This window comes from Neovison vison, chromosome 13, assembly GCF_020171115.1.
Source record: "Neovison vison isolate M4711 chromosome 13, ASM_NN_V1, whole genome shotgun sequence".
In the NCBI taxonomy this organism is placed as follows: Eukaryota; Metazoa; Chordata; class Mammalia; order Carnivora; family Mustelidae; genus Neogale; species Neogale vison.
The window spans coordinates 3637163-3662802 of NC_058103.1; the positions used below are offsets into that span (position 1 = coordinate 3637163).

The 25640-nt window shown below is 53.7% G+C and overlaps 1 protein-coding gene and 1 non-coding gene across 5 annotated transcripts; both read right to left on the reverse strand.

The window, feature by feature from the left end:
* Nucleotides 1-3874: 3874 nt before the first annotated feature.
* Nucleotides 3875-20545, reverse strand: ZNF839 (zinc finger protein 839). Of its 4 annotated transcripts, none has more exons than XM_044230002.1 (8): nucleotides 20252-20545; nucleotides 13936-14748; nucleotides 11445-11675; nucleotides 9622-9714; nucleotides 8791-8940; nucleotides 5852-5968; nucleotides 5573-5708; nucleotides 3875-4875 (listed from the first exon to the last, which is right to left on the reverse strand). In XM_044230002.1, exons 1-8 carry the CDS (start codon nucleotides 20543-20545, stop codon nucleotides 4001-4003), a joined length of 2709 nt encoding a protein of 902 aa, XP_044085937.1. In that variant the 3' UTR covers nucleotides 3875-4000. The 4 variants fall into 4 exon arrangements, with proteins under 4 accessions (XP_044085937.1, XP_044085940.1, XP_044085939.1 ...); XM_044230005.1 differs by lacking the exon at nucleotides 20252-20545 and adding an exon at nucleotides 18719-20091; XM_044230004.1 differs by lacking the exon at nucleotides 20252-20545 and adding an exon at nucleotides 18564-18703.
* Nucleotides 20546-23749: 3204 nt separating this feature from the next.
* TRNAI-AAU lies at nucleotides 23750-23823 on the reverse strand. The gene has a single exon. It is a non-coding gene; the product is annotated as a tRNA-Ile (tRNA).
* Between the last annotated feature and the right edge of the window lie 1817 nt (nucleotides 23824-25640).

A 25640-nucleotide genomic window follows, 5' to 3' on the forward strand; every position in this document is an offset into this window, starting at 1 on the left:
TGTCCCCGCCCGACTCCTATGTCAAAATCCTAACCCCCGGCGGAGATGGTTAACAACAGGGTGGGGTAGCCCCATGCGTGGGATCCGCGCTCTTATGAAAGAGGCTCCAGAGGGTTCCCCGGGTCCCCTCCAGTGTGTGAAGACACGGCGAGAAGGCGCCGGCTGGGACACAGCCCTCCCCCAGCCATGCCGGTGCCTCGTATCTCCAGCCTCCGTGACTGAGCAGCGAGCCCCTGCTGATTCTGGGAGTCTCAGTCTGTGACTCCCTTAGAGCCACCTGAACGGACGAAGATGAGGGAGAAGTAAAATGCCAGCTCCTTCAAGTCACTTACCCCCACTACCTCCGTAGAAGCAGCCGGCGGATCCCCTGCCAAGGGGAAGGCTGGCAAGTGTGCGCGTGGGTGGCGGTGACGGTGTTGGGGGAAGCATGGCGGCACTCGGCCTCCGGGAGCCAGTGGAGCACCGAGTGTCAGTATCAGCCTGTTCCGCAGTGACGCGGGCTGGACCGCCAAAGACACAGCTACAAGGGCTGGAGGCGGCTACCACGCGAAGAGGTTGGAGGGAAGGACGTAATAGTTACGTGGAAGAGGTTGGAGGGAAGGACGTAATAGTCACGTGGTGAAGAGGTTGGAGGGAGGGAATGACATAATAGTCACGTGGTGAGATGGAAGCGTTCGCTGTCGCATCGGTGGAGATCCTGGTGTCATGGGTACAAGCATCAAATCAAGAGAAGAGGAAGGGGAGGGGCTGCTTTCTCTTTTAAAACACAAGTCTCAGAGAACTGGCCCATTAAACTATACGCACATATAATTATGTTAAAAAACAAATGGCAGAGGGGTGCTGGGTGACTCAGTCGGTTGGGGATCTGCTTTCGGCTTGGGTCATGATCCTGAGGTCCTGGGATTGAGTCCCATGTCCCACTTACCCCTCTCTATGTCTGTCTCTCACGGATAAATAAATAGAATTTAAACAACAACAAATGGCAGAAAAGCAAGCAAGATATGAAGCAAGTGAAAAAACCCAAGGCAGTTCTCTCTAGGAAAAACCAAAGCTTCCGGAAGGCAGAGTCATCCCAGCACACCAACAGACTCAGCAATGAGCCGTATTTACAGTTCACGTGAGCATTAAATCCTGACCTAATGCCCCCTGTGATACAGGGACACCCGCAGGTGCAGCGGGGAGGTGTGCGAGCCATGTCCCGTGTCCCACGAAGCCATCGAACATGAATAAATCAAGACAGCTTTGAGAGAGACATAACTTGGACACATGGAGGTAAATCACCAAAAGGAAAAAGTGCTCACCTTGGCCTAGGGGCGGAGGGCTGAGGTCGGGCCGGTCGTGCTTGGCAGCACTTCTGGTAGCTTTGGGCATTTCACAAGAAGTAGTTATTATCCTCTAGCTGGAAACAGACATTATTCTTTAACATGTAGGCCTCAGAGGACATTAAAGACCGGCTCCCCGCAGGCTCTCTTCTGGTTCAGCTCTCCCCACTCCCGTGACCCCTGGGGAGGCCAACGTGGATGAGCCTGGCGGGGCAGCAGCAGGGCCCAGCACTTTCCAGAGAACACAGAAATAGAGGGCTTTCTTTCATTGCACTTAGGAATGACAGTAGTTGAACAGGGACCTGGTGCCAGGACAGATGACAAATGCTGGAAACTGGAGTCCACACCAGTCACCCCGTGGGAGTCGCTTGGGTGGTATGTGTCCCCGGGTCTGTGACCTGATGCCTCTTCACTCCTGCCCCTAATTTGAGTATCTCAAATTATAAGAACTATATATGGGGCGCCCGGGTGGCTGTCGGTTAAACGTTTGCTTTCAGCTCAGGTCATGATCCCACAGTCCCAGGATTGAGTCCCTCATCGGGCTCCCTGCTCAGCAGGAAGCCTGTTTCTGCCTCTGCCTCTCCCACTGCTTGACTCTCTCTCCCTATGACAAGTAGAGAAATAGAACCTTAAAAAAAAAGTATATATATATATATATATATATATATATATATATATATATATATATATTTGGTACCTGGGTGGCTCAGTGGGTTAAAGCCTGTGCCTTCGGCTCAGGTCATGATCTGAGGGTCCTGGGATCGAGCCCCACATCGGGCTCTCTGCTCAGCGGGGAGCCTGCTTCCCCCCCTCTCTCTGCCTGCCTCTCTGCTGCTTGTGATCTCTGTCAAATAAATAAAATCTTAAAAAATATATATAATGTGTGTGTGTGTGTGTGTATATATATGGACTGTATACAAAGGAAAATTCTTCACAACAAAAGTTTTCGGGGCACGTGGGTGGCTCAGTGGATTAAAGCCTCTGCCTTTGGCTCAGGTCATGATCTCAGGGTTCTGGGATCAAGTCCCACATCGGGTTCTCTGCTCAGGGGGGAGCCTGCTTTCTCCTCTCTCTCTGACTACCTCTCTGCCTACTTGTGATCTTTGTCTGTCAAATAAATAAAATCTTTATTAAAAAAAAAAAAAAAGGAAGGGGCGCCTGGGTGGCTCAGTGGGTTAAGCCGCTGCCTTCGGCTCGGGTCATGGTCTTGGGGTTCTGGGATCGAGCCCCGCATCGGGCTCTCTGCTCAGTGGGGAGCCTGCTTCCCTCTCTCTCTGCCTGCCTCTCTGCCTGCTTGTGATCTCTCTCTGTCAAATAAATAAATAAATAAAATCTTTAAAAAAAAAAAAAAAGAAGTTTTCTTCATTTGCTAGGTATGGAATAAGGTGTGTCTGCTCGCGCAGCACTGCAGGGTAGAAGCTGTGTTATAAATCTGTCTAGGGTCCCTGTAAATGCTGCCCTGGCCAGTACAGCACAGGTATCCAGCACGGAGGCATCTCCGTCAGTCCGGGCAGCTGCTGTCCCTCCACGGACACAGGTCACATTCACGGGCACACAGCCAGCACCTCCTGCTTCGTGGGACAAGGAGGTTTTACTCCACCATCTGTTTGTAACGGCACACCCACCGTGGTGAAATTAAGCTGTATTGGGGGGTTCGGGAATGTCCTGTAAATAGAAAACAAACTTGTATTTGACAGGGCCTGGGTCCAGACCCCAGAGCGGGGGTCCAGACCTGACTTGGTTTGTTGCGTGACTCGCCTGATGAGGGTCGTGAACGATCCCCAGGCAGGACGCTCTGTCCTCACTCCAGGATGCCAGGAGGCGACTCACTCTAGGCTCCTGAGAAGTGTCCCTGAGTCCACAGCGGGCACCACCACCTCCCCTGGGAGCCCAACCCTCGTGGGGCACTGCGGCTGGCTCTCTGCTGTAGCCACTAGGACCTAGGACACCGCCCTTCTGTTCTGTGGATCCAGCTTAGAGACCAAGCGAGAGGACAGGAAAATGCCCGAGACGAGAGTCTGCGCCTCCACAGCAGGCCCCAGAAGGAGCGCGGCATGAGGGGGTGCCGCTGTGATCCCAGCACTGCCCCTGCAAGTGCGGGCAGAGGACGCCTGTGCTGTCTTCAAGAGGGACAGAGGGCCTTCCCTGTCCTTCCTTCCCCATGACAAAGCCAAGGGGGACGGTCAACAAAGAGCCGAGGCCAGGTGGCAGCAGGGGAGACATGCGAGGACCGGGGCTGAGCTCGGCAGCACCTCGCTGCGGACGCCACGGGTCCCGCTTCCTGCACCCATGACACGCGAGCAGAAACGACTTTCTTTCCCACCTCCCCCTGCTGCCCAGAATGGCCCCTTGGTTATGTAGTTCCTAAACCCAGACATGGTAGAAAAGCAGCAGATCGCCCAGGAGGGAAGGGGACGCCATTTTGGGGGGAGCAGGGCTGGCGAGGAAGGAGGCGGTGGCTTTACCAGTGGCAGTCGTCAGAGGCCTCCAGGGACTCGCTCCTCAGAGGAACCCAGGCCGGTAGACACAGAAGAAGAAGGGAGGCAGTCAAGTAGAAAGACATTATCTTTATAAATAAGACTTTCATTTGCATCCGTATTCACCATAGAAAAATATACATTACTTCAAGTAGACCTTCTCCAGCTAAAATACCCGCACGTCCGGACCGCGGTCCGACTTCACTGGGCGGCCTCTGCCTCTGGGCCTTCTGGGGAAGCCCCTTCCCGGGGGCCCGTGTGCAGGGCGGGCCCATCCGCACCAGCCACCAGGACGAGGTCCTCCTGCCCAGACACTAGGGAACCCAGATGGGACAAGATCAGCCCATCGGAGCTCTGAATAAATAGCGGTTCTTGTCCCTGAGACAACTCGTGGCACCTGTGGGTAATTTCAAAAGCCACAGCTTCACCCACAGCAATAATACTCTCCAGTCCTCCCTGGTCAGCAGAGGCCTCGGGCCCACAGGGGAAGGGGTGCGAATCCCCTGCCTGACTTCCCTGACCCCCGTCAGAGGACGGTGACCCCGCCTGGCCCAGCCCCCGCTCCCGCACAGTCCTGTGGGCACAGTCAGCTGGCACCGTGTCCACAGACAGAACCCTCGCCGGTGGAGGGCCTGTGTCCTCCATAAGCAGGACGTGGCTAGGGCTGGACCGCTGGCCTCTCTGGGGGGAGTCCTGCATCTCGAGGCTTCCAGACCCAGAAGGCGGCAGGGAGTCTGCTCCTCCAGTGGGCGTCAAGGTGCCGCAGAGAGCCCGGGGCCTGAGGCTGTCCCCCACCTTCCAGGCTACAGAGTGTTCCGGAATATTCTCTTCAGGGAATGCTGCCACCTGTCCCTGCGTCTGAGTCCTGGGCTCTTCTAACGGAGGACAAAGACTCGGCCCGCGGACGTGCTGATGCGAGAGAACAGGAGCTGCGGACCCACTCTTGGCCTCTAAGTCAGCAAGGGCTTTGAGCTGCTCGTCTGCAGGCAACACGCTTCTGTCACTCTTGGAAACCAGCGTCGTGTGGCTTTCCGCTGAGTCGTAAGAGCCGCTCCCACTTACGTGAGGGGCACAACCTAGACAGTTCGGAAAAACAGGTAAGCATACGTGTACTGTGGCACGGCCTGTTCACCGCACTCTCTGTCCCAAACAGGCTAATCCAAACGAATTTCTGGCAAAACAAATAGAAACCTAGACTCTCCTTGCCCTCGGGACTGGTAGCTTCCAAGTATGGAGGAGGCTGCAAGAGGCGACACGGATTCGTTAGGTGAGGGGGGCCGGGTACCAAACAGGGGCCAGGGGTGTCCCTGCTCCCCGGAACCCATCTGCCCTCCCCTTCCGCAGAATTCAGTAGTGAGTTCTAAAACGGAGGATGCCTCTTGGCGCTGGAGACCTTAGCATCAAGCAAGGTATCAGGCGACTTGGAAAATGGCACAGTTACTCTCGGGGCCGTGTGTCCAATGTCTAGTTGACAGGTTGGCTGGAGCAGGATAAAAACCAGAGTGGGTCTTGTTTCCCACGTTAAATCCCAACTGCCCTTGGAGCCCAGCCTCAGAGAGCCACGCCACAGGCGAGCTGTGTCCCCGGGACCCTCCGAGAGCGATCCGCTCACCAGCACTCGGGACTCTTCATTTAGGTAAGAGATCCGAGGAAGCCTCCCAGACCTCAGGACCCACGGGGAACCCGAGGGGGCGACAGAACACGGGCAGGCTGGGATGAAACTTGAGAAACCAGGTTGTCTTAGGCCCGGCCCCAGGGCCACGAACGCTTTACCCTTGCTGGTGGCCGGGGCGCAGGCGGGGGGCTTCTGCGGGCCTCCGCGGTCGGCGGGAGGCTCTGGGCTGGCCGGGGCCGGGGCCGGGGCTTCTCTTCTGGTCCTCTTCGCCCAGGCCAGTCCCTCCTCTGCAGTCTGGGAAGGGGAGAGGCAACCAGCTCAGACGAGGGAGAAGCAGGCAAGCCCGCGCTTCTCCTTTCTGGAGCCCAGCGCCGGCGGCGGAAGTCAAAGCACAGGGGGCTCGGCGGGTCACCTGGCACCCCGCCACGCACGCCCACCTCATGTCCCCGCTTCTGCTGGTGGCCGTCCTCCGCTTCGGCCAGGCCCGGCTCCCCGCACCGCACGTGTGCCTCCTGTTTCCTCAGGAACTCAGTGAGTCCCAAAGACTCGGCCACCTGAGGGGGAAGGACACACGTCAACCCGAGGTACGGGACGGAGTGGGCCAGGGAGGCCCCGCCAGGCGGCGAGCCCCCAAACACTGACAGACACGAAGGTGCATGTGGGGTTCGACGGAACAGCTGGGGAGAAGGTGGTTTCTTACCAGAACTGGAAGGTTCTGTGCTCGCCCAGCGCAGAAGCATACACTGAGAAATTTTTTTAAAAATTCACTCTGCTCTCTTCAGCATCAGTCAGACATGAGTTCTCGCCCCTGACTCCTCTCCTGTTCCGAACGCTCACGGCTACCTTCCTACCCATTCCAGAACAAGGTCTCCTCTTCCAGGCAGTGCCAAGGATGAGGGTGTGGGGGCCCTGAGGGCCGAGCTGGGCCCCGGCTTCCCTGCTCCGAGCCAAGGGGACCTTCCTGATCCTGTCAGGGGGACTGCAGCTGTCCGGGGGAGTCTGTGAAGATCAGATAAAGGAGACAAGTGACAACTGTCACTGATGCAGGGACGTAGGACGGAAACACCGTGGAGCAGGGGGGAAGGGGCAGGGAAGGAGGGACAGCAGATCAGAATTTGGGTAGAAAACAGCCCCTCAAGTTCAGTGCCTCCCAACCAGTCTATGTCCCAACCTGCCACTGTCTGTGCTCCCAGGAGGCTGTGGCTCAGCCTGAGCTGCCTGCAAAGCTGGGTCCCCAGGGGCGTGCACAGTGGTGCATGTCCAGTCCCCCCTGTGGCAGGATGACACACCTGTTGAGCTCATAGTTTAAAAAGCATGTAAGTTGAGGGGCGCCTGGGTGGTTCAGGGAGCTGAGCGTCCAATGCTTGATTTTGGCTCAGGTCATGATCTCTGGGTCACGGGATCGAGCCCCGAGCTGGACTACACAGAGTCTGCTTGGGATTCTCTCTCCTTTCCCCTTCCCCATCCCCTACCCTAAACATTCTCTCTAAAATTTTTAAAAACAAAAACCAAAAGCCCACATATGTGATTCCTGCCCATCAAGGCATCTGTATGAGACTTAGAAAAAACCCATTACGGGTGCCTGGATGGCTCAGTCGGTGAAGCGTCTGCCTTCAGTTCAGGTCATGATCTCGGGGTCCTGGGACTGAGTCCTTGGGGACTGAGCCCCAAGTTGGACTCCTTGCTCAGTGGGGAATCTGCTTCTCCCTCCTTCCTCAAATAAATAAATCTTCTTTTTTTTTTTTTTTTAAAGATTTTATTTATTTATTTGACAGAGAGAAATCACAAGTAGATGGAGAGGCAGGCAGAGAGAGAGAGGGAAGCAGGCTCCCCGCTGAGCAGAGAGCCCGATGTGGGACTCGATCCCAGGACCCTGAGATCATGACCTGAGCTGAAGGCAGCGGCTTAACCCACTGAGCCACCCAGGCGCCCCTAAATAAATCTTCTAAAAAAAGAAAAAAACCATTATATTTCTATAATAAGTAGTTCAAGAAGACAAAATACAAAAAATTATTAGGTAATGTTAAATATTGAATTTGTATGAAACTAATAACCAAAACAGCCCCCCAAAACCAAAACCCCAAAAAACCATGGGCCGTGTTCAGCACGCTTCAAGACCGCTCGCTCTGGAAGTAACATACTCTCTGGGACTCTAACTCCAGGAGCAGGTGGGCAGACCGGTCACCAGGCCAATGGACCCTCCAACAGAGCTAAGGGCAACACAGCCCAAGTATTCCTTATGGCTGTGAACGAGGACAGCGGCTGCTCCCCCTGGACCTCAAACTTGCTAGCTGGCCTCTTCTTTCCAGCTGCCTCTTGGCTCAGACACAAGACCCTGAGGACAAAGCATCCTGTGAAGGGAACCGAAACTACCCCCTCAAGCGACAAGGACGGCCGGAGCCAGCAAGACCCCTCCTGACCGGCCCACGACAGCGACACCAGACCTTCGCTGCCCCCTGCACGTACCACCCTCTTCGTCCCCCATTCTCCTTAGACAGACCTGGGAGGATCTTCAGGGCTTGGGAGACTCTGAGACACTAGTCCGCGGTCCTCCCGTTGTCACTCACTGACACGAAGTCCTTTCTTGTGTGCCCACCACTCGCCTCTCTGCCTGTGGATTTTGTCCGCGGCGAGCGGCCGAGCCCGGTGGGCTGGGACCCCGCGTGCCGGCTACAGCTGTGTGAGCAAGTTTCTGAGTAAACAGCCACGGCATTGCTCAGAGCTCGGCCTCAAGGTGGGGGCGAGGGGGTCCGCCCGGCGGGGACCCCCAAATGACCAGACCACACAGGGCATGTGGTGCCCAGCAAAGGTTTCATCCAAAACAAGTAAAACCACAGCCGTTCTAAACGTATTTTTATCCAGAACCCGACAGAGCCAGAGGCTGCGCTGCATGACGACAAGGACAGTGAAAAGGAGGCTTCTGTCAGAACCACCACAGTCCGTGTGTGTGACCCGGTCACCTCCCCAGCCCACGGTGAGCGGAAGCCACACGCCCACTGACCACACTGTCCCCGACATCAGCAGTGGGAGGGAAGACAATGGGGCTGTCCAGTTGCCGTCAGCTTCTCCGCATTCCTGAGTTTCCCCAGACAAGCGCCATTTGCTTTTATAGTTAAAAAGTGTTACATGACGGGAGCGAGAGAGCTGAAAAGAAGTTGGTTCTGTCCCTACTAAAAACATGCTCCTCTGGGGCGCCTGGCCGGCTCTGTCAGTGGAACGTGCGGTGCCTGATCTCAAGGTCGGGAGTTCGAGCCCCATGTTGGGTGTCGAGATTCCTTTAAATAATAACTAAAAATAAAACCATTCTATTCTTCAAATGGAGATCCCTCTTTTGGCAAATGTAAAAGCAAAACTTCCTCCTCTGTGAGCCTGTTACCTTACTGTTGCTTATTTCCAGAGGCTCCCGGGAACACAGACCAGCACCACTGAGGTAGTCTTGACACATCTTCTTAACCATTTTATGCAACTCTTCAAATTCCTTATACACAGCTGGGAACAAAGGTTTTGCTAGATGACCTGTTTCAACCTTTGTGAAGATAAAGATGATAAGAAAGGTTTAAACCAGAGGCGACAAAATGGCCAGAACAGAAAGCCGCTTCAAGGAGGGAAGGAGACAAGCTCCTCAGGCTGTCACTGGCCTGTCTTCTCCACTTCCCAGTGAGAGCCCCTGTGTGCCCAGCACTGTGCTCAGTGGGGACTCCAGGATGGGCCAGAGAGCAAAGCACCGCCTGGGTGATGGCCCTAGAGGACGGTGGGCCAGAGCTCCAGAGGAGGCGTGGCCAGGGAGCACGAAGGGACTAGAAAGGTCCTGGGGACAGGCGGGAGGAGCACCAGGTCCTCAGTCCTCGGGCAGCTCTGCTGGGCCTCCTGCATTGTCACAACAGGCCCCCCGGGGAGGAGAGCCTCATGGACCAGGCCGGTGAGGGCAAGGGAGAAAGGTGACAAGGGCCCTGGGCTGGACACAGTTTGCCGTCACTGCTTTCTGGCCTCGCACACCAAGTTAAAACAGGCGGGGGAGGCAGGGCCCCACGGCAGGTGTCTGGCGGAAGTGGGGGGCAGCGGGCAGCAGCGGGCAGTTGCTCCGGCTCTGTCCTGGGGGACGGAAAGGATTCCAAATGGTCTGGCTTTTTCTAAAATAAATGTGACGGATGTCTTTCTAAAGAACTTCAAATCACCCTCCATCGTTTGGAATTGCCGAGCGACTCACCTTCATCAGCAGAAACTCGTACACGCTCACGGCCTGGGCCAGCTGCGGCAGCGCCAACTCTACCAGCGCGTCCCGGTCACACTGGTGCAGAAACTACCGGAAGGAAGCATTTGACAGCTCTGAATGTCCCAGTGACCGACAAGCCGGTGCAACAAAGAACATGAGAGACGTAACGTTTCCCCAAATCTCAGCGATGAAGCAACTCTTAACCATAAGTGTTCTGTGTGTTGAGGATCTCACTTGTTTGCCCCCAAACAAGGCTATGGCCCCCTCTGCGGTGCACGTCCAACGCCCCGTGACTCCCCTGGGCACATAGGGAGTGCCAGGCCCTGCGGCAGGAAGGGTGCTCCCTACTCTCCCGGGACACTCCAGAGCAAGCAAGTCCCGGGCAGCCTGCGGTCTGGAGACCACCGCCAAGGGACAGGCCACGGGGGAAGAGGAGGACCCAGCTGAACGCAGGGGTGGCGGGGAGGGGGGAGGCGGGAAGGGCAAGGTCCTCAAGATAGGGGAGGAGCCGGGGGAGGGGGAGGGGGAGTCGGGAATGAGTCCGGGTTCCCAGCTGGAGCCAGGCAGACCCTGAACAAGCTGGCGGTGAGAAGTGGAAGGTGGAGCAGTTGACAGACACCCCGGTGGCGACATCTGAAATCAGAGCTCGGGGGCTCAGGAGACGCGAACGGGGTGAAGCGGCAGTACGTGGGTGTCCGCAGAGGGCCGACGGCCTGGGCAACCAGGAGGTGAACGAGGGCACCCAGGGGAACAGTGGCATGGGAGAGAAGGGAGCAATCGCAGAGAGCGGAGGCGTGAAGGGGCTCGGGAGCTCTCGAACCCGTCGGCTTCCTCATCTGTTAAGCAGAGAGAGTGAATGCGGGAAACCAGGAGCTGGGCCGGGGTGCGGCGGCTGCACTGGACCGCACAGGGCGCTCAGCAGATGGGATTTTGGATGTTAAGGGATGAATCAAGTCAAGGACTACCTTACTCCTACTCCCAAATATTAGTCGCCCAGGATTAATTCACCAGCCCAATGAGAGAAAAGCAAATTCACCAGGGCTTAAGTTTCCCGCTAGAGCATGCAAGCTCATGATGATTTCTAAGAAACCCGCTTCCTCTCTGAAAACCTCTCGCTTCCCCTTGTGGGTGAGTTTGGAGGCCCCGGTTCCCTGACGGGCATCCTGACCCCGCGTCTCACTAACTCGCTACCTCGCACTGTCTGCTACCCTTTACTTCTTTTTTCAATTTAAATTCAGTTAATTCACACATTTAAATTCACTTATCAACAGACATTTTTAAAACCTGAAGATCGGCTGTGTGTCACTTCTTTTCCTTAAGATACTCACCTGGCCATTACCGGCAGCTAAACACATCCTAGCCAAAGGCAATCTGGCTCAATTTAGGGTTCCACTTTTCTAAATCAACCCCATTACATTCACTAAGTCTACTCTCAAGGGGCTGGGATAGAGATTCCAGGGTTGAGAACCTGAAACATATTTATGCCTTAAAACTCTTCACAGTAAAACAGAAACCATTTCTGTTGTTTTCTAAATGCTTCTATGAAAACGTTATGAAAAGGTTATGATCATTCCAAAACTTACAAAGGCGAGCAGCTCTTGCTATCCCTAAAGCCCTCTGGTCACTTCAGACGGGGAAAGCTCGGAATTGCTTCAGGTAATACTATCCCTCAGTTCATGCACCTCCATCCAACTACATTTCAGGTGACTGATTAGTTGATCTGGGTATTTCACTTCTAATTCAGAACCCTACCAGTGAATTGTCATACACTAGGCCAAAGACACGGGTTTCAAGAATCGGGTCTGGGAGCCACGCACCTCCTTGAGCCCAGCTCGGGCTCTTGAAGCGCTCTGTACCCCCGCTGCACGGGCACCCCTGGCTGGGTGAGCCGCTCTGCTTCGCCCGACGATGGCTGTGCTGGCCTCCGTCAGGGCCACGGACAAGTCACTTCTGGGGTCTGGGTGTGTCTCGGATCCCAGAAGGGCTGAGTAACTTCCGTTTTCTGGTTCAGACACCAAGGCCTCTTCAACTTCTAGAGACTGGCTATTCTAGATAGCATTGTGCACCCAAAACAAAAACAAAATAAAGTTTTATACACCACAGTGATGACCTTAGGGCAAAAAAAAGTCAAGTCAAAAGCAAGGAGCTTGCTGAATTAGGTCTTCTTTGCATCATCAAGATGTGTTAACTATAATCAACACATCTTAAACTTTCCCCACAAAGTCCCCCTTTAAGACACCCAGTGAGTTTGAGTGAGCTGACAAACCATAACCCTGGGTGTTCCCCAAAATGAAATAAGGAACTTCTCTGACAGCACTGTCATCTTACAAATTAAACTGAAATTTGGTCATTCATAATTACCCATGACTTTATTATTTTTTTAAATTTTTTAAAAAAATTTATTTATTTGATAGACGGAGGTCACAAGTAGGCAGAGAGGCAGGCGGGGGGGGTGGGGAGCAGGCTCCCCACTGAGCAGAGAACCCGATGCGGGGCTCGATCCCAGGACCCCAGGATCATGACCTGAGCTGAAGGCAGAGGTTTAACCAACTTAGCCACTCGGGCACCCCACCCATGACTTTAAAAAGTCACCTCTTATTGGATATTTTTCAAACACCATAAATTTCATACCTTAAAAATATACAGCTCAGCCTTTTGTACACCGAGAAGGACGTGTAGGCGTCACCAAAACATGTATGTCTCCCCCAGCCTCCGCTCCACAAAACCCCTGTACCCCCTGGCATCATTCATTCTTCCCTGTCCCCAGGCCCCAAGAGCCATGAAGCTACTGTCTTCGTGGCTTTTCAAGAGTCCCCAGGCCTGACACTGTCTAGCTACTTCCTCACTCTGCGCCCACTCCCCTCTGAACACAGGAGTAATCCCTCCCAGGACTGATGGGACGATAAATCAATACCAGGAACACACTTCATGGGGCAGCTAGCATCAAGCGTGTCCTCTTAACTGTTACAGAATTTTCCCTCTAAATCTTCCTCACAGTGGCGCTCCGGGATGGATGCCAGGTCTGTCTGTGCTTTCAGTTGCCAGAGTCTGCTCCCGGGAGAGGACAGGACAGACACAGGCCTGCACACCCCTCCCCACTCCAGCAGCTCCAGGCACTCCTCACAGGCCATCTGGCCAGCCGCCCGCCCAAGGCCAAGTGCCGGTATTCAGGAAGTCAAGCAACTACAGGTTCCTTCTGCTGTGGTGTAGGATTTCATTATCTTTTTAAAAAGATTTTTATGTATTTATTGGAGAGAGAGAGAGTGCAGGCGGGGGAGGAGCAGAGAGAGGGACAAGCAGACTCCCTGCTGCGTGCAGAGCCTGTAAGTCTAATTCCCACCTGGCAGGGTCCTGGAAGATTGAAAACACTCCTGCCCAAGGGGACGTGCAGCCAAGACTACTGCGACTGAAGCAAATGCGACGGGGGAGGTAGGACTTTTGAATCCTAGCACAGGGCCGTCCCGTGGTTCCAGCGCTAGAACCCAGGAAGGATGTGCTGGGCCCGCACAACACCTGCTCCGGCCCCAAGTTGCTGATCTGTGAGCCAGAGCCCCTGCCAGCCTCACCCCTCCCTCAGGGACCCTGTCCCACAGCAGGGACTGAGGCGCCCAGTGGTTTCTCGAACATTTCAGGATCTCCAAATACAATCACCCAGCCGCAAGCACAGCCAGAAACGACAGCCACTGCAGTCAAACAGAAAGGAAGGAAGGTTCTAGCAACAGGGGGGAGGGTGACCACAGGGGCCTGCTGTTTGTTCAAGGGCTCCGTGTTGTCTGCGTTTCGTAAATGAGTGACCTCTTGCGCCCGGCAGAGGAACGCACACCACACGTTTAGGAATGTGAAACAGCTGTCAGTAAATTGTGACGCGGTGACACACACTCAGGGTGACTGCGGTCTGCTTTGTCTGACCGTGAGTGTCCGAAGGGACCCCTGCGAAAGCAGCGTGTTCCTGCTGACCCTGCAGGAAGCGCCCCTGTGGGCCGTTGCCCCCCAGCTCAGACCCTTCCCAAGGCCTGCTGTTGGGTCCGCATCAGCCCAGAGGGCTCGGTGATTAGTTCTACCCCCAGATCTACGGAACTAGCCGCTCCGTTCCCACGGAACACGCTCAGCAAACTCTGCGCCACACGCCGCACACAGGACACCCATCTCCTGGCTTGTCGGTGGCAGTGGGACAAGGGCAGGGGACTGTCAGATGCCCTGCTCTGGGGATCTTGGTTCTACCTGAGCCTTCCCCCGAAACCCCATCAGATACCACAGAGGTTAACTTCGGGATGGGCAGGAAGGCCACTGTCAGCAGACAGACATCACCTGCGGGCCAGCCCCTGGAGACTGGGCCCCTTCCTCGCTTCGAAGGGCTGGTGTGGACGGCTCCGGTGACATCAGGCCAGCGGTCCTGCCTCGAGTCACGCTCCCATTGGCTTTCTCAGACAGCATCACCTCAGGCTCCAACCGGCCGTGGCTTGGGTTCAGTTTCAGATGCCGGGCCAGGCCCCCCTTTCCGATGTAGGACTTCTCACACGTCTGACACTTGAAAGCCTTGGGCCTCAGGGAGCAGCCGGACAGGTCGAAGAGCACCTGCTTTTCCCTCTGCTCGTCATCGTCTTCCACACTCAGTTCGGAATAGTCGTCAGAATCGGACAGGTGCCCGTCGGCCAAATCCTCCGTTTTTATGAATTTATAATCTTTAGCTTTATACTTGGGAGGTCGAGATATCCGCCCAGAACGTGTTTTCACTTTTAAGGACTTCTTGAGTTTCTCGGTGTGTTCTGTGGGCAAGCCGGAAAGAAAGAAATTCGCTGGGCTGGGTGACACAGACGCGAGCGCCGGAGGGTCAGGGGCCGGCGAAGGGGACGGCGTGGCACCCCGTCCACTGGCAGCCGGGGGCTGGAGGGCCGGCAGGGGCCCCTGCGCCAACAGCTGAACGGGAAGCGAGCTGCTCAAGAAGCGCGGCCGGGGCCCGGTGCTCAGGAGGGGCTGCGGCCGGAGCCCCAGCACCCTGGAAGTCCTGGCGGGCAGCTGGCTCAGGGCTGGCTTGGGCTGGATGGTGGCCAGTGGGGGCACTGGCCTTTCCTGATCTTTCATTTCTGCAGATGTGACCTTGACACAAATGGCTTCCAGTTGCTTAAATACAGAAGGAGAAAAAAGCATTATGCTTATCAACATTTCTACAATTCTGCTCTCATCTTAAATGTATTATTGAAATTGTTTCTAAAAATTATAAATTTTTATATTTATATTGTTATACTTATATTGTTATAAAATCCATCGTACCTATAAATGTCTTTTTAATGTACCCATACCATTTACCCCAGTTTTTCTCAAGCTTTCTGGCCAGGCCAGTGATAAGCTTTACACATGTGCACACGGAAACATACGCAAACATAAATTAAAATTCACAAAACTACTTACCATTTGTACATAAATGCCTTCTGATAGTATCTATTCCATATCATTTTTGAAAAAATACTAATCATAATCCACTAAATTGACTTCATGACCCAATAAGAAATATCCTTCTTTATGGTTTTATCACATTGGTGTTGACTTGGAATTCCTAGTACTCTAAACTGAACTCAATTCAATACATAGGCTCACTTTCTTGAAAAGTTAATGAAATTCTAGAAACAAAAAAAGCCATAAAAAGCAATGCAACACAGGTTCCTACTACCTGCCTCAAGGCATGAGGCATCATCCCTACAGGGGAAGCTCTCTGCTTTCCTCCTAATCTGCATGGCCTCTTCCTTTTTCACCTTAGCCTGAAAGTTTACTGATCGTTCTCATGGATTCTTTTTAAAGATTTATCTATTTGAGAAAGAGAGGGAGAGAATGAGCATGCGCAGCAGGGAGGGGCAGAGGGAAAATCTCAGGCATGCTCCCGGCTGAGCACGGAGCTCGGTCCCAGGACCCTGAGATCATGACCTGAGCTGAAACCAAGAGTCAGACTCGACTGACTGATCCACCCAGGTCCCCCTCTCATGCATTTTTTAATATTATATATATAGATATCCCTAAAAGTATGCAGTTCCGTTTTGACATGTTGTTAAACTTCATGTAAGTGAGCATCCTCTCCTGCAAATTGATGGGGCTTTTTCAGGTTTTTTACTCCCTGACCCGGTGCATGAAATTCAGCCACATCGAGGAGTGTGGCTCTCCTGCTGACGGACAAGCGCCTCCGACCTGTGCTCTTGCAGTGTGCTCAGGCCTGCATGGATGTGTGTGCGTACGCGCTGAGTTTCTCCAGGACGCACACCTAGGAGTGGGGTGCTTACCTTCAACAACTTCTTAACATCTAACAAAATCTTAGGGGGCGCCTGGGTGGCTCAGTTGGTTGAGCATCTGACACTTGATTTCAGCGCTGGCTGTGATCTCAGGGTTGTGGGATTGAGCCCCACACTGGGTTCCACGCTCAGCAGAGTCTGTTTCAGTCTCTCTCCCTGTCCCTCTGCCCCTCTTCCCACTTGTGTGCTCCCTCTCTCTAAAATGAATACATACGGGCACCTGGGTGGCTCAGTGGGTTAAAGCCTCTGCCTTCGGCTCAGGTCATGATTCCAGGGTCCTGGGATCAAGCCCCGCATTGGGCTCCCTACTTGGCAGGGAGCCTGCTTCCCCTCCTCTCTCTCTGCCTGCCTCTTTGCCTACTTGTGATCTCTGTCTGTCAAATAAATAAATAAAATCTTTAAAAAAATTAAAAAAATAAAATGAATAAATAAACCTTAAAATAATATTTTTTTAATGCACATGCTTTTTTGATGTAGCAACTCCATCCACTTCTGGGATGCCATCAAGAAAACAGGTACAAAGCATAGGTGCAAATAGGTCTTGTGGGTTCAAGACAGCACGGTCTGCAGTAGCAAAGCACCCACCAAAGGGGAGGGCTGCCATCAATGATGTCCCACGAATCATCCCTGAGCGATGACCATGTGCCGGGGACAATCGTACAGGTGCTAGAGATTAAGGGTCATGGACTCAGTGGAGAGGCAGCAAAATGGACAAGGCTCAGGGCCTCACAGTGCAGAAATAATCAGCATCTCTGTCCGACCTCATGATCCAGAGCTGGCCTCCCCAACCCTGGCACAATGGCCACTCCAGACCATTCATTCTGTGCTGTGGTGGCCATCCTGGGCATGGCAGAAAGCTGACAGCATCCGTCTCTACCCACCAGACGCCAGCAGCAGCCCCCAGCTTGAGACAAAGATGTCTCCAGGCACTGCCAAACACCTCCATAGGGCGAAATCGCCCCCTGGTAGAGAATCCCTGATTTGGGGCCACCAAGAGGCTCTGTCTGGATCACCCCTACACCACGTGGAGGGGCAATGAAAATGATACCTCCCACTGAAATCAAGCTGGAGTCCCTCTGTCTGTCTCTATGTGCTACATCGACCACAAACAGCAGAGATGACTCAGTGTACCAGTTTATGAGGCCGTGTACAGGGCTGGTGCCAGGGGCCCATGAGGACCAACCCTGAGGAACCTGTGGATCAAATGACAATGATCTTTTAACGATCATACTTGTTTCACATGACTAGCACTTAGAATGTCTAACCTCTGGAGATATCACCAGATAATATCAATACACACACACACACTCCCCAAATCCTACTATTTGGGGATAAGCCTTTGCCTTTGGCTCAGGTCATGATCTCAGGGTCCTGGGATGGAGCCCCGCATCGAACTCTCTGCTCAGCGGGGAGCCTGCTTCCTCCTCTCTCTCTGCCTATGTATGATCTCTGTCTGTCAAATAAATAAATAAAATCTTCAAAACAACAACAACAACAACAACAAAAAACAGGCAAGACTGGTCTAATTTTAAAATTTGTTTCAGACTAGTTTACCTGATGGGTATTATACTCGATACTTTGTTACATATGTATGTCACTTAGCAAACCTCTACTAAGTGTCATAAGCCAATGTGGGTGAGGCGCAGGGAGACTCAGGTGAAGGGGATTAAGAGGTATACACTGGCAGTTATAAAATAAGTAAGTCCGGGCACCTGGGGGCTCAGGCATTAAGTGTCTGCCTTCGGCTCAGGTCCTGATCCTGGGGTCCCGGGATCAAGCCCCACATCAGGCTCCCTGCTTGGCAGGAAGCCTGCTTCTCTCTCTCCCACCCCCCTGCTTCTGTTCCGTCTCTTGCTGTGTCTCTGTCAAATAAATAAAAATATTAAAAAAAAAAAGTCACGAGTGTACAAAGTACAGCATAGGGAATACAGTCAGTAACACTGTGACACGCTGTACAGTGACAGACAGTGACCCCACTTGCTGTGGTCGGGCCTGAATAACCGACAAACTAGTGGAATGGCCACGTTGTCCACTTGAAACTAGTTTAACACTGTATGTCAACTAGAGTTCAATTAAAAAAACAACAACAACAAAAAACAGAAGCTAAGTCCTAGCCTCATTCTTGAGGACGTGGGCAGCTTCCCCCACCAGGCCTGTCACCCTTAGACCTGCTGAATCAGGACCTCCTACCCCGAAATCTGTGCTTTTCTAAAGCTCCTCTGATGGTTCAGAAGGCCTGACTAGGCTCCCTGAGGACACAATGACATCACCGAGCGACTCACGCACCTGGGGGTGGGGTGGGGGAGGGCCTGGCTTCCCCGGGGAGGGCACCTAAGAAGGCTGAAGAGAATTTCAGCCAGGTAGACTTTCTACCTTTCTAAGGAAAATGTGTGAATGCACAGGCACATGAAAAAGGGCGGGGCATGTTGGAAGGAGCTGGAAATGTTTCTGTGGCACAGGAACAGGGAGGACGCGGAGGGACGGGAGACAAAATCTGGCCCATGGGAGTGCAGGCATTTGGTCTGCGCCTTCGGATCCACACCCACCCCACCCCCAACACACACACACACAGAACCACAAGGCCTGGGTTTTCGAAATGCATGTTCCGCCCCATCCCACCACTGCCTGTCCTCTTCTGTATTTTCAGCTGGGACTCACCCTTCTGGACAAAGTCATTTCCGATCCCCTCAGCCAGAAATGACTTCTCTCTCTCTTCAGGCCATCTCTTTAGACCAGTCCTTCATCTCTAGTTACCTGAGTCATGTTTTACCTTGATGGTCAGATCAAAACCTCCTTAGGTGCACGGTACACACCTGCTTTGCTTTCCTGGCTTCCCAAGGAAGAGCGGGGGCTCAAAGGGTATCTCAGGTGACCAGACAGCAAAATTACGCTGTTGCGAAGCCAGGGAGAATTTACGCCATCCCAATGAGATCAGCTACGGAATACCAGCATGCTGCTGCATTCTGCTTAGGTTTTGTGGACCAAACCCAAAAAGCCGGGGTCACATTCAACAGGTGGAGGGCAGCCACACCTTAGGAGACCTGGGCAAAGTCACTCAACCCCCCTGTAAAACGCTGATACAAACACGTTCATGAGCCTGCTGAGACGCGGACTGGCACAGTGCCACGCATGGAGCAGAGGCTCTGCAAACAGCAGCCGCTGTCACCCTCCTGACTCCAGACTTGCTGTGCGCCCCCTATGCATGAGACCTTTGTTTCTTCAGCAGAGTATGAGCTATGAGGCTTGTCCAATAACCCGTCCCTCCTGCAAATAAAGGAAGCAAAGCCCAGAGAGGTTGGGTTACTCAAGGTCACACCACTAGGAAATGGTTCAGACAGAATCATAGCTGTCTTCTCCAACTTTAGCAAGACAGCGGTCCCAGTCTTGATCACCAGGTGGGTACAACTCTAAGCAGCCAAAATCACTCCGTGGAAAAAACAATAAAAAAACAATGAAGACTGTTCATAACAACAATGACAACAAGGAACACTGTCGATTCTATTCTCCATCTTTTTCTTCCAGTGGAAGCAGCTTCTCTCCAGCAACTTTGGGGTGAGACTTGCCAGTGTCATTTGCAACCCCAGCTCTGAAAGGGGATGTGGCTTTACAGAGGATGTGAAGGACCTCTGGCTTCAGGAGCTACACGGGACCCTCTGGGCTTGGAAGACCATACCCTAGTTCCAACTTCCCTAGTAGCCAAGAGCTGTGTGACCCACGAAATAATTAACACTGAGAAATGTTTTGTAGTATAAGGAGTGCTTTCAATGTGTTTCGTTCATTAAGTCTATGTCGGCACTGTGCTGGGCAGGGCCACTCAGGCTGGTAAGTCCTGCACCAGAGGACTTAGAACTAAGAGAGTGTGATTAACTCTGTCCCAGGCCCCTGCGTTGGCGCGGGCCACACCTTCCACCGGAAAAGCTCCGCAGGCTGGTTCGTTTCAGGGCATTCAGGTCTCAGCTGCCGTGTCGGGCCTAAGGACTCCTCACTCTAAAGCAGCCCCCTGGTCACTCCCAGAACGTTGCTTATGTCCTTCAAGGGCCGTGTTCAAGGCTGCACCTGCTGCACCTAGGGCAGTGCCGGGAACACAGCGAGTGCTCAGCAAACGCGGGATGAATGACAAAGGCCCGAGAGAGGAGCCCGGGAGCACCGAGGCGCCCCGAGCAGCGCTGCGAAGCGGGAGGGGTCCCAGGCAGGGGCGCGCGGGAGGAGTTGGTGACAGGTCGGGGCGGACGCTGCCTCTCCTGCCGGCCAGCTGAGGGCCGAAGAGGGGACGCGGGCCCGGGTCCGCCCCGAGGCCTCGGCCCCCTCCGGGCCTCAGTTTCCCCATGTCCCTCCCGGCGCCTCACCTGGGGCGGCAGCAGGCGCGGCGGGCGGGGGGGCTCGGCGCCGGGGACCCGCTGCAAGGCGGCCTGCTGCGCCGCGTCCCGCAGCCGCCGCGCCGCGTCCTGCAGCACGAAGGGCGGCGGCGGAGGCTCGGCGGGCGGCTGCGCCTTCGTCACCTGCTCCAGGACCTGCCGCAGCTGCTCGGGGCCCAGCGGGGCCACGCGAGCGGCGGTGCCGCCCTGGCCGGGGGGAGCCCGGCCGCCGCCGCCGCCGCCATCCTCGCTGCCGTCCTCAGCCTCGGGCTCCGCGTCCGCCATGGCAGCTGACACTGGGACTCGAACCCGCGCCGCCCAGCGACGGCGGCTCAAATGTGCGTCACCTGGGAAAGGGTGGGTGGGGACTACGAGTGCCCCGCAGGCCAAGACACCTCGGAAGGCGACCGCACCTGGGAGAGAACGTCGGTGGGCGGGGACCTGAGTTGGCCCCGCCCCATCGCCTCTATGCCGAAGACTTTTCCTCTCCTTAGTCCCAAATGTATTTAAATTTCAGATATGGCTCTTCCAGGAGCTGCCCAGGGTCTCCCAGGATTAGGTCCTTGGAGTTGCAGAGGCCTTTAGCCTAGCATCACACTAGCCAAAAGTTCTCAAGGTCATGTGCCTTAGAGCCACCGGAAGACCCGGTCTGGTCCCACCTTAAGACCTTCTGATTAACAGATCTGGCAGGGACCCTAAGTGTGTTTTGTTTCTTTCTTTCTTTTCTTTTCTTTCTTTCTTTCTTTTTTTTTTTTAAATAATGAGGGTTTTTTGTTTTTGTTTTTGTTTTTAAGTAGGCTCCTTGTCCAATGTGGCACTTGAACTCAGGACTCTGAGATCAAGAGTCACACACTCCACCAATTGGTCAGGTGCCCCCAAAGTGTGCATCTTTTAAGGGGGGTAGGGGCATATGGAGAGGGAGAGAGAGAATCCTAAGTGGGCTCAATCCCACCACCCAGATCAGGGCCTGAGCAGAAATCAAATCTGATGCCCAAGAGGCTGAGCCACCCAGATTCTCCCCCTGCCTCCGCAAATTGTGCATTTTTAACCAGTGCACCCAACTCCAAATTATTCCCAGGTCCACCTACTCATCCAGACTGGACGCACCTTAAGGGCCAAGATGATATTTTACTCAGTGCTCAACACAGACCCCAACCCAGAGCCCAAGATTAGGGAATAAATGATGCATGGATAAATAGGAAGGAAGGGAAGGAGGGAGGGAGGGAGGGAAGGAAAGGGAGGTCCCCACCCCTCTCCACATATCAGCCCCCTCCATCCCTGCTCCATCATTTCCTCTTCAGCCAGCCTTTCCCAGTCTCCCCCTCCTCTTTACTCTCCTGGCTCTGTGTGTTCTTCCCACCAAGCCTTGCAGCTGCCGGTGTGTGCTCCTTTCTCGGCTCCCTCCCCAGGAAGGGCAGTAGGGTCTCTGGCTGATAAGCAGTAAGCACTTGCTGGGTGACTCAGGTTCCCTGCCTTCAGGGTGTCCTGCCTTTTGTATATAGTCTAGGCAGGAAGAGGAGGAGGAAACTGGCATGTACAGTAGAATATTACGAGTTTCCTGATGCCCAAAAAAGGGGGAGACTGGGAACCCAGGCTGATGTCTGAGAAGCTTCTGGTAGACCTGATCATTTTTCTCTCCACGTGGCCATCGTCATCATCATAATCAATAATCATGTTGCATTCACTAAGCTCCGTGCAGTGTTCTAATTTAATTCATTAATGGCTTCATTAAGGTGGCCAGAGGTGAGATTCGATTTGTGGAATTTGTTTCAATTCCTCAATTCATTCATTCATTCTTTCCTCCAACTTTGAAAGAAAGACTTTCTCATTTTCTCATCCTCAGGTATCAGAAAGGTTCCCTCTGGCCCCTAAGCCAAGAACTGCCCTCCTTGTTGGGAACAGAGTACCCCATTTCACCATGTTTTTGAGCCTGTCCAGGGAGGGAGAGGGACTTTTCCTCTATGTTCTTTGGGTCAGTCTTTAGGGGCCTATAAATTAAAGTGACAAAAAGGCAGATTAACAAGAGAAAAGACAAAATTTAATCGTGCATTTTTATTCATATACCTATGAAATTCACAGAAAAATGTAACTCAAAGCAGCAGGTAGAACACGGGACCTATAGACTATCTTAATAGGGAAAGAGAAGCAGGGAAGGGCATTTATGGGAAAACAGGTACCTTTTAGGAAAGAGAAATGGACCCTTACCAGAGCGGATAGGAGATATGAGTTTTATGACAATGCCTGTGTAGGTGTGATGGCAACATCTCTCCAGTGACAAGAGTCCATCCTTCCTGATTGCTCCCAGGAAAGAGGACTTCATGACAATTGAATTCTTTTGAATTCTTTGGGAAGGATCTACTTTAAGACAGATAAGACTTTTCAGAAATTCAGATGGCCTCTGCTCAAAATAATTTTTATTCCGGACCCCTTCAGGTCTTGTTCAGGACAGCCTGGCACATATTTCTGGAGCGTGACATCCAAAGTGTCAGCACTGGTCAGCAGCCCCTAGTTCTCCTTCTAACTAACCTTTGGTAGGAACAAGGGTCCCATCACTGGCATTCAATGCTCACTTTTGACGCGCTCTGAGCACTTGCCAAGGGTCTGTGGCCCTGAGCTATTACTGAATTCCATCAGAGCTTCACACAAATTTGAGAAAAGAATGAAAGATTTGGTAGACGTCCTCCCTGGATATTTTTCAAACATGGCTAGAACTCCTGTCAGACTCTGATATAAAATGGCATTAACCCTAAAATAACTGGCTTTTGTGTTAAACTAAGCATGCCTGACCACACCTGGAGACTTGAATCGCCAGAGAGAAATTCATCCGCCGCCTTCTGGTTGCAAACTGCAGAACCAAGAGGAATAAATGTGAAGCCTAAGACCTCTCTGAAAAGCAAGAAAGCAGCAAGAGAAGGTTTCCAGATGCTTCCACAAGCAGAAGACCTCCCTAAAAACATGGCAGTCACTGGTGGGTCACTGCTCCGGGGTGGTGGGGATCTGTGTCTCTCTTTCACTGTTCTGCTTCCCACCTGGAGTCAGGAAGGGCAGACAGTAAGAAGCCGCGCCCTAAGCATTTGTCCAATTGATCCCAGGCCTGGACTTTCAAGTCCAAGAACACCGGGAGCGCTGGAGCCTGCACCGAGGGCCCGCAGAAGCTCTGCGTGAGGAAGCAACTGGGGCGCGGGGGGCCATCCGAGAGCATCCTAAAAACAACAACAGCAACAACAACAAAGTGCAACGCAGCGGCAGGTGTGCACAGCCTGCGGGGAGTTGGAGGGATGGACACGCGCGGGATCCTGCCCTTTCTCCCTGCGGGCTGCCGGCGCCAACTTCGCGGCTGGGTCCGGAACGATTCCGCGACTCTCTCCCGTCTACGGCTCACAGCCCTCGAAAAGCGTATTTAAAGGGGGAAAAAAAAAAGTAAATGAATTGAGAAATGGGAGCACGGGTTAAAACAAAAAAAGAAAAGGTGGAAAAGAGCAACTCCCATGGCCCGTACGGGGATCGAACCCGCGACCTTGGCGTTATTAGCACCACGCTCTAACCAACTGAGCTAACCGGCCACTTGGAGTCGGTTGGCAGCCGCTCCGCCTATGAGGTCTGTACGCCTGCGCGGGTCCGGCACCGGCTAAGGACTTCCGGTCCTGCCAGGGCCGCCGTCATCCCCATTGGCCAGAAGAAAACACCGGGGCTCTTTAGGGAGGGGGGAGGGGGCTTCTCCCGACGAATCGGGCTCTCGCGGGGGATGCAAATGACACCTGACACCCTCGGGGCTCGGCTCGGGAACAGCGTTTCGAACGCTGCGACTCTGTGTCCCCGAGCATCTTTCCAGCGTGGAAACCTCGTGGGTCAAGAGCTTCCGGTGCGGCTCGGTAACGCTTAGAAAAGGCAGAAAGCCCGCTGGGGACGAGGAGAGCCACCGACCTGCCGCCGCCCCGAGACAGCGGCGCGCTGGGGTCCTGGCGTCCTTCCGACGAGCTCGCCTCCCTGCGCGGGTGACCGGCGTTCGGGTCAACCTCGCTCCCAGGGATAGAACTTCTCCTCTCTCTTGCTGTACTTAATGTCCCATCGTTACCCTCCCTAAGCGACTGCAGATGTCGTTTTAAATTGCTCCTCCGTGTTTCCTTTACTGCGGGAGCATTGCCCCCTCACCCCTCTCTTTTTTAACGTCTGGAAAATGTCTTCACGTTGCCCTCTCGTTAACTAGCACTGGAGTAAATCCGAAAGCAGCGGCTGGGTGGGCCACGGACAGTACCCGCTCCAAAGGGATGGGGTCTGAAAAAAAAAAAAGAGTTAAAAATATAAGGAGTTACAAATACACTGGGAGTTTAAAAAAAAAGGGAGGGGTTAAGGAGGAGCTAAAAATAACCGGGAAGACAAAACTCTATTCCCTCAACTACATGTCCCAGAGGCCCCTTGGTCCCCGAGGCTCTGATGTCCCGTGCTGCGGTGGCAAATGCCCCAAGAGGAGGGAGCCTCATGCAGCTTTCACACTCTCCATCCCTGCGGTCTGACCGCCCAAAACAGTGCAGGTGTCCTCAGTGTCCCTTGCTGCAAACAGCAGAGCCCAGTCAGGCGGACCTTAACAGAACAGATATTACTGGAAAGACGTTAGGTAGCTCACCCTGCCACCGGGAGGGCTGCTGAGCCCGATTTAGTCCACCCTCAGTTAGCAGTGCCCTCGCTTCAGGGAAGCAGCTGTGAGTAGAACAGCCCTGCGCCTGGCCTCCTGGAGCCCGCAGCTGAGCAAACCCGCTTGTTCATGTGAGCGGAGACACCCTGTTGTAAGCTGTCCCGGGGGTGACAGGTCCGGCAGGTGTTTGAAGCCTGGGACACCTGACTGTTGATCTTGAGGTCATGAGTTTGAGCTCCACGTGGGGGGGGGGGGTATTGTACTTGAAAGAAAAAATAAAAAATAGATGGATGAATGAGCTAATTGCAAAATCACATTTTAGAACAAGTCAGACGCAGTCATTTCTCTGTTCGAGCCCTCCCCTTCTGGCCCAGCCCGGGTAAGGCTACCACATTTAGCAAATAATTTCTTGTCCCATGAGATATCTGGAACAAAACCAGTATTCGCTGTTTATCTGAAATTCATCTCAAACTGGGCACCCTGTACCCATGGGGCAAGGGTACACCCACAGGAACACCCATTTGAAAGACCCCCCCCCATCCTTCCCCGCTGCCCCCTGCCACAGCCCACCACCCTCCGTCCTGGACCTTGCTCACCGCGCCCTGCTCCTGCCTTGGGGCCGCTGCACTTCCTCTCCCCTTTCCTGGACCTTCTTCCACCGGACACTGCCAAGGCGCCCTCCCTCATGTCCTTATGTCGCTGCCTAAACGTCGCACGTCGGTGAGGCCTCCCTGACCACCACCTCCC

What these genes read in the sequence shown, in the direction of transcription:
- ZNF839 (XM_044230002.1), bottom strand. Translation starts at nt 20,545, where the DNA reads ATGGCGGACGCGGAGCCCGAGGCTGAGGACGGCAGCGAGGATGGCGGC. An exon ending in ACGAGTTTCTGCTGATGAAG is followed by an intron (nt 8,941 to 9,621) that starts GTGAGTCGCTCG and finishes ATCTTCACAAAG; the next exon opens with GTTGAAACAGGTCATCTAGC. An exon ending in CGCCCCGGCCACCAGCAAGG is followed by an intron (nt 4,876 to 5,572) that starts GTAAAGCGTTCG and finishes CGAACTGTCTAG; the next exon opens with GTTGTGCCCCTCACGTAAGT.